Source organism: Aegilops tauschii, chromosome 2, assembly GCF_002575655.3.
Source record: "Aegilops tauschii subsp. strangulata cultivar AL8/78 chromosome 2, Aet v6.0, whole genome shotgun sequence".
Classification (NCBI taxonomy): Eukaryota; Viridiplantae; Streptophyta; class Magnoliopsida; order Poales; family Poaceae; genus Aegilops; species Aegilops tauschii.
In genome coordinates, this window is record NC_053036.3 from 472,475,335 (window position 1) to 472,482,184 (window position 6,850).

The 6,850-nt window shown below is 41.5% G+C and overlaps 1 protein-coding gene across 1 annotated transcript; it reads right to left on the bottom strand.

The window, feature by feature from the left end:
- Positions 1-234: 234 nt before the first annotated feature.
- LOC109782671 (DEAD-box ATP-dependent RNA helicase 13) lies at positions 235-6,254 on the bottom strand. Its single transcript, XM_020341294.4, has 15 exons — positions 6,005-6,254; positions 5,584-5,919; positions 5,247-5,437; positions 4,780-4,974; positions 4,338-4,514; positions 3,334-3,722; positions 3,032-3,212; positions 2,450-2,572; positions 2,241-2,357; positions 1,878-1,982; positions 1,613-1,753; positions 1,410-1,475; positions 1,145-1,303; positions 932-1,013; positions 235-743 (listed from the first exon to the last, which is right to left on the bottom strand). The coding sequence occupies exons 1-15, from the start codon at positions 6,198-6,200 to the stop codon at positions 691-693; spliced, it is 2,511 nt and encodes an 836-aa protein (XP_020196883.1). The 5' UTR covers positions 6,201-6,254; the 3' UTR covers positions 235-690.
- Positions 6,255-6,850: the final 596 nt, after the last annotated feature.

Here is a 6,850-nt window from a genome sequence, read left to right on the forward strand (position 1 = left end):
CCGTGCGTACTCATGCTCTGATATTTGGTGAAGACACATGTACCTCGTAGCCAAATAACAAAAATTCAAGACCCTATATTCTCGTTATTACTGCTATTACTGTTTACATTCCTTTCGGAAACTCTTCTACGTACTTACTTGCTTTTGAAGCAATGGTGAAATACCTGCCTTAATAAATTGATGGTTGAAGTCAGTTATGACATAATTGTACCTCTAGCACACCTGGGTTGGATATACTGTTACAGTCTTCTGTTTCATTGAGCACACCTGGACAGACAGACACCTAATCAAGTCAAGGTCCATAATAGCACAGGCCCTGAAAATTCTACCACATATAACATCTGGGTGAACTCACTCAGGACAACAAAAACATATCAGCACTCAAAGATAAACTGTGATAACGTACACATGTTACAGAGACGGGTCAATCGTACGGCTTTCATTATCTGCTAGGGCTCAGTTCTAACTTATCTTCTACTGCAAAACACGGAATACACGGCCTCGATCTCGTTTCCTCCAACTGACATTCTTCAATCATCTTTCATGTCAAAATGAACAGCGAAGGCATGCATTCTCGAAAGGAATCGTGGGAAGTGGCCTGATGATGAAGCAGCCTAGCACATTTACCCCTTCTAACCCTGAGACAAACAAAACAATACATGCCTCCTCTTTCAGTGTTTCATTTATTATTCAGTCCCTCTCTTTAGCACTTCTCCTGTCCTTTCTCTTTTGTTCTCGTGTGCCTGAAAATAGAAGGCGGTACTTATAAGGTGGGCGTGCTCTGTCTGTACAATGTTTGTACTGTTTATCATTGTAAGTATAGTTAAGGGGATATTTGAAATGTAAAACACTTGATCAGAGACAGGTTACATCCAATATTCATCTAACTGCAAGTTAGGCGAAATAGAAGAAAAGGATGATAGAAGTTTACTTTTCTTCTCTTCGTGTTTCTTTCGCCTCCAATTCTCAGCAAGTCTTCTCTTCTCCCTTTGCTTGTCCATGTTCACACAAATCTAAAATAAAATGAAAAGCAACTAATATGAACAACATACACAAACAAAGGCAACTAATGTATGAGCTACATACACAAGATACAAACTTGATTCTGGTTATGAATACCGTAAATAGTCTATAGAAACCTAACCTCTTGCCCAGAATCTTGAAGAGCTTTCAACGGTTCCACACGATCCTGGCCAATCATAACAAACCGCGATCCTTTATTATTGTCATTACTGCTATTACTGTTTACATGCCTTTTGGACAACTCTTCTAGTTGCTTTTGAAGCAATGGTGAAATACCAGCCTGAATAAATTGATGGTTCAAGTCAGTGAACACATAATAGACACTCTAGTCAGGTTAGGATACCATAAATCGATCCATAACATTTACTCCATGACAGAAAACTAACCCCAGCCAAATAGCGGCGTGAGAATGTCTTAGGCTGCAAGGGATGTTGCAAGAGTTCATTCAAATCCTGTGATTCAAAGGAAAATATGTTTACATACGGGCCAGATAGGTAAACATTGTAAAAATCATGAACACCTACAAATAGTTTAGTTTACCGATATTCTAACCCTATAAGCCTAATATAATCATCATAATCATTCAAACCTGTTGAAGTTTCTGGAGCTGTGCCGAAGTCGCCTTTCGTTGCTTGTGGCCCCGTACACGTTCTTCCTCACTGTCACTAGCCTCCAATATCAAACCCATGGATTCAGCATTCCTCTGAAGCCAGGATTTGTTAGCATTTTCCTGAAAGCAGAGGAAAATCAGAGCGTAGACAACCATAACCTAACTTTAATCAGAGGCCAGTGGTTAATCCATACGTGTTAGAAATGACCAAAGAATATGATTGAAAATCTAACGAACCCCTTGCCTTTGAATTTTTACTTGATATCTTGTCAATCTGCCGAGCAAGGGAGAGCCTATTCATTATTGCAGGCATGTAGGCCTGATCAACAGGAAACTGCTGCACGTTCTCCTGTGATTTTCAATCAATGGTTATAGTCAGCTTAATCCGAGAAATAACCATTGTAAAATTATGCACCACACTGAGTGGTTGAGACTTGAGAGCGATGGAAACGCAGTTGTAGCAACAGGTGCAAAATAGAAGAGCGCAGCTATGAAATAATATATCGGAAAGGGTGGCCAAAAAGATCAGTTATGACAGGCCATGAGAGACTGAATATGCCGCGTATGCGGTAATATTTAATGTATGAATACACCTGAAATAAATCACCTTTGAAAATGACTTGCAAAGAGAGTAAAACTTGGCTTTGTCGGCAGGGGAGATTAATGCAATACTGCAGCCAGTCAATGATTTACGCGCTGTCCTTCCACTCCTGTGGATATAAACCTAAGGGGACAAACAAGAATTTTAATAGCTCTAGTTAGCTTGGTCTATATGTCTAGGAAAGTATAGGTTTGAGAAATAAACAGTGCACTTACATCACTTGAGTGTGGCAGTTGATAATGGATAACAGTTCGAACATTATCAAAGTCCATGCCCCTTGCAAAACCATCAGTCGCGACCAAAACGGAGTTCTCACCTTCACGGAAACGATCCACAGCCTGGATGAGCACAGGAAAACCTCAACGCTTTATGTTACAGAAGGCAAAGCTAAACAAGGATATATGAGAAGTGCTCAACTTTATTTGGACATAACCAGTCATACGGATCAATGTAAAATAAGCAAGAACAAAAAAAAACTACAGTGCAGAAGGTAGATCATACAACATCATAGAACTTGAAAAGAAAAGAAAAAACATCCTCTTATCCCAGAGTCAGTTATTAACTGATAATTTCAGGCAAACATTAGTGCATTAATTACTGTTAGCAACATCCAAAGATGAGAGTGCATGTCCGAATAAAAGGCATAACTTTCATGTGTACCGGATTGTGCGGGTTACAGGAATTCTGGCCATAAGCATTTAAGTATATAACGGATAAAATCTAAACTGAATGATAATTCCAAAAGCTTAGCAAATGTTAATTGTAAATATCACGTATAGTTTATGGGAGAAAATCACCTTCATGCGAGCCCTTTGTTGCATTTGAGCATGATTTGTCAAGACATTTATTCCAAGAGTGCGTAATAAGGAAGAAATGTGGCGCAGTGCGGAAATCGATGTGCAAAATACTATCGTGCGGCCTTGCCCATGAACACTCAATATATAATAAAGGTTGGCATCCTTATCATCATCACTACACCTGCAAAACAAGCGATGATTTTTCAGTGTCAAACTGTCTATTATAATTTTTCATAAAAAAGTACAGGCCAAAAAAAACAGTGGCCATAATAACAGAAGTACAAAAAGAAGAGAAGGCATACTCGATGAATGATTCTTCAAGTTTCTCAGGCAAGATCGAAGCATTTGTCAAATCAACTATTTCTGCATTAGGTTTCATACCAGCCTGCTTTGAAAGTGCTTCAATAGAACTAAGATCATCAGCCGTCGCTGTCTTTGAAGTAGAAAGCCCACGCTTCAACTTCTTACGAAAATTAGCTGAAAGCGCAAGCGTTGCCGAGAAGACAAAGGTTTGCCTCTTCTTTATTTGCAAATTTGCTACAGTTTCACAGCTTGACGTGGCTTTTACAGTTTGCTCATCAGAACTATTGGATAATGGAAGCATCTCAATTATAGATTGCACTTCTTTAAAATGACCACGCTCTATCATTCTATCAGCCTCGTCCAACACGAAGAATGACAATGAATGAAGCTGAGTGATAAAAACAGAATATTGTGACAGTTAGCACCATGTCTTCAACATAAAATAACCACAAAATGACAACTGCAATAAGTAGAATATGCCAAATTTATACACTCATTCTCTCTTCTTCTGAAATATAAAATGAGTTCAGTTTACTATTGGGTTCATTTGTCCAGAAGTCCAAAATTGTAGTAATAACCATCAGATATAGGTTAGCTTCAACCAGAGATCACTGGGCTCCATCAAAAAGAAGTTTTATCTTGGGAGGTAAACCAGCATTCTCCAGACTAAAGATGCCAGCCTGGCTTTCTGTTTGCAGTTTGTACGAACAGAAAAAAGGTGAATCTAGTAAGTGTGCCATTTTCTTCTAGCTTCCAGCGATGGGAATCTTCTGATTGCAATGCGGTAACAAAGCTTTGTACATGGAAGCTGGGCATTTGTTATCACTCATGCGAAACAGTCAATTTCAGATTAGCTTATGATTGCTGATAATATTTAATTAATTATTCCCTATACAGCTATACTGCAACCCAAGGGGTGTGAATGGTGATGTTGATGATACACTGAAATGCCAAAATGCACGCTAACAATTTGACATATGCTTTCAGACTTTCACATACTAACCTCAACTAAGTGCTGATTGCCTGATGACATTAGCTCCCATAATCTTCCTGGAGTTCCAACAACAATTTCAGGTTTCTTTTTCAAAAGTCGTTCTTGCTTTTCCATGGATAAACCACCAACAATAGGAACAACATGAATTCCTAAGAACTTAGCTGCTTCTTTTAGATGATCACAGACCTGTAGATAAGAATAAGAACATGTGAATGAGTGGGTGATACATAGCACCTCATAGTCGAATAGAGGTGACAGCTTGCACAGAAGAAATTACAGGACCAACGATATTCAGAATTCAAACTGAAGAAGCTAGGGAAATTTGAACCCAACTGAGCACTAAGGGCAATAGGATGGAGAGCGTAGATTTATAGCTACACTGCTACAGCATCGTCAAACAATTAAATTCCACGCCAAATGTAAATTGCACTACGTTAGATCATTCTTATACCTGTTTGGCAAGTTCTCTGGTGGGTGTCAAAATAAGTGCTCTGAGTGGGCCTCCTGTAGAACTTCCCTCCGCTGCTTTTTCATCTTCTACATGTAATCTTGTGGTCTTCTCTCGTTCTTCAAGAAGGCGCTGCAAAATAGGGAGACCAAAAGCAAGTGTCTTGCCAGAACCTGTCTCAGCTGCTCCAATAACATCCTGTTGCAGTGTAAAAAAGAATACAAGAGCATAGTTAAAAGACTTAAGGTTTCATCTGGAGCAATTTAAAAAGCTTCAATTAATAACTAGTTAACTAAGAGGGACGAAAAATAGCATTATCAGTATATAATAATACAATAATATATCCATTAGGCAACTTTATGAAAGCAACAAGCATAAGAACAATACCATATTTTCAGTAAAGAATAGTGTCACCATTTTCATGTAGAAAAAGCCAACGGCCAGTGGCCTGTGAGTTAACATTGACAAACCTTGCCTTGATGAGCCCCTGCAGGAATGCAAGCCTTCTGTATAGGTGTTGGTTCATTGAACCCAAGCCTGTGCATTGCCTTGATAAGAAGGGGATGCAATCTTAGCTCTAGCCACGCATAAAGTTCATCCTCACCCAATTTCACCTCCTCTTTGTTGTCTTGTTCCATATTTTCAATGTCATCTTGCATATCTGGAAGCACACAACAGTATTATTAACTAAAAATTTGGCAAATCACAACTAACAGAAGCACAAAGTAAAGAATGCAAAAACTACAGTCTAAGAGCTACAGAAGCAAATGGTCCGAAGCCACAGGCTGAAAATGAGAAGCTAAGCACCTTCCACATTGTCATCAGCAACGTCCTCCTTGCTCTCTGAATCATTATCCTTCACCTTCCTCTTCTTCTTGTTCCTCTTCTTCCTCTTTCCTTTCTTCTCACCCTTCTCACCCTCCTCCTCGCTCTCAGCTACCGAATCGCCTGCACAATCGCCATCACCATCACCATCGCCGCCTGCATCGCCATCCAAGCGCTTGGCATCCCCTCGCTTGCGTTTCTTCTTCCTCTTCTTCTTCTGGTCATTCCACGCTTTCTTCTCACTTCCTCCCACGTCCTCCACGACGCTCCCGAAGATCCCGAAGTCGGCCCCGTCGATCTCCTCCAGCTCCAGGAACCCTGCGCCGAATCCCCAGCCACGTCAGTAACCACAGAGACAAACCGAACCAAGGTGGAGCCCAGTACTGGAAAGTCAGTTCGTTACCTCCTTCCTTGCCGCCGGCGAGGACGAGGAAGGGGTCCTCGACCATGGTGGCGCCAGAGGAGGACGGGGCGGCAGTGGCGGCGGCGGCTTTCTTCGGTTTCTTCCTGCGGCCTTTCTTATTTTTCTTAGGCCTTTGGATGGCCTCCTGCGGCGGTGTGGGCGGGTCTGGCGTAGGCTGCTCCGGTGCGTCGGCCATCGGAGACCGAGGGCGGCGGGAGGAGGCGGCGGTGGCGCTGGCGGCGACGGGCGACGGCAGAAGGGGAGGAAGAGGTGAGGGTTGTGATTTGGACTTCTTTTTTTGGAGGTTGGGTTTTGGTTTGGTCTAATCTTGTCATTGGGCCTTTAGGCAGACTACCGACAGGTTGGGCCGACTTGTCTACTGGGCTTCAGGTAACTATGCAAAGTTTACGCTTATAAAAAATAAACGCGCCGTTTAGAACCCCTCCAAACAAAACAAAAAAGGCTTACTACGCATCGATCGGCTGGTCTTTTTTTTAGAATTTTTTCATTTATATCACGAATCAGTACAAAGTAGATGACTCTTACAAGCACGCTGAAACACAAATATAAAGGACCATGAACACCTAAAGTACCCTAAGACAACCATAACACAAAAAGATCTCTGGAGCCCTGTGTCATCATCCCTGAATTTTGAGAGAAGACCTCTGCAGCCAAGGATCTGTAACCAGTCGCAAGCAGGTCATCATCTTCGACCACGGTACAATTGCCGCTACGTTGTTTCCTCCTTTCTTGACACCGGCGCTGAGAGGGTATGGACATCAATCCAACACACCTGCAACAGTCATCGCCATCTTTGGCTTTGAGTACTGCGAAAAGTGTCCCTTC

Excerpts from the sequence above, each read along its gene's own strand:
- LOC109782671 (XM_020341294.4), bottom strand. The coding sequence starts at position 6,200 with ATGGCCGACGCACCGGAGCAGCCTACGCCAGACCCGCCCACACCGCCG. Across the intron at positions 4,975-5,246 it reads CAGGGGCTCATCAAGGCAAG|GATGTTATTGGAGCAGCTGA; the intron begins GTTTGTCAATGT and ends ACACTGCAACAG. Across the intron at positions 744-931 it reads GAAACACGAAGAGAAGAAAA|GCACACGAGAACAAAAGAGA; the intron begins GTAAACTTCTAT and ends TTCTATTTTCAG.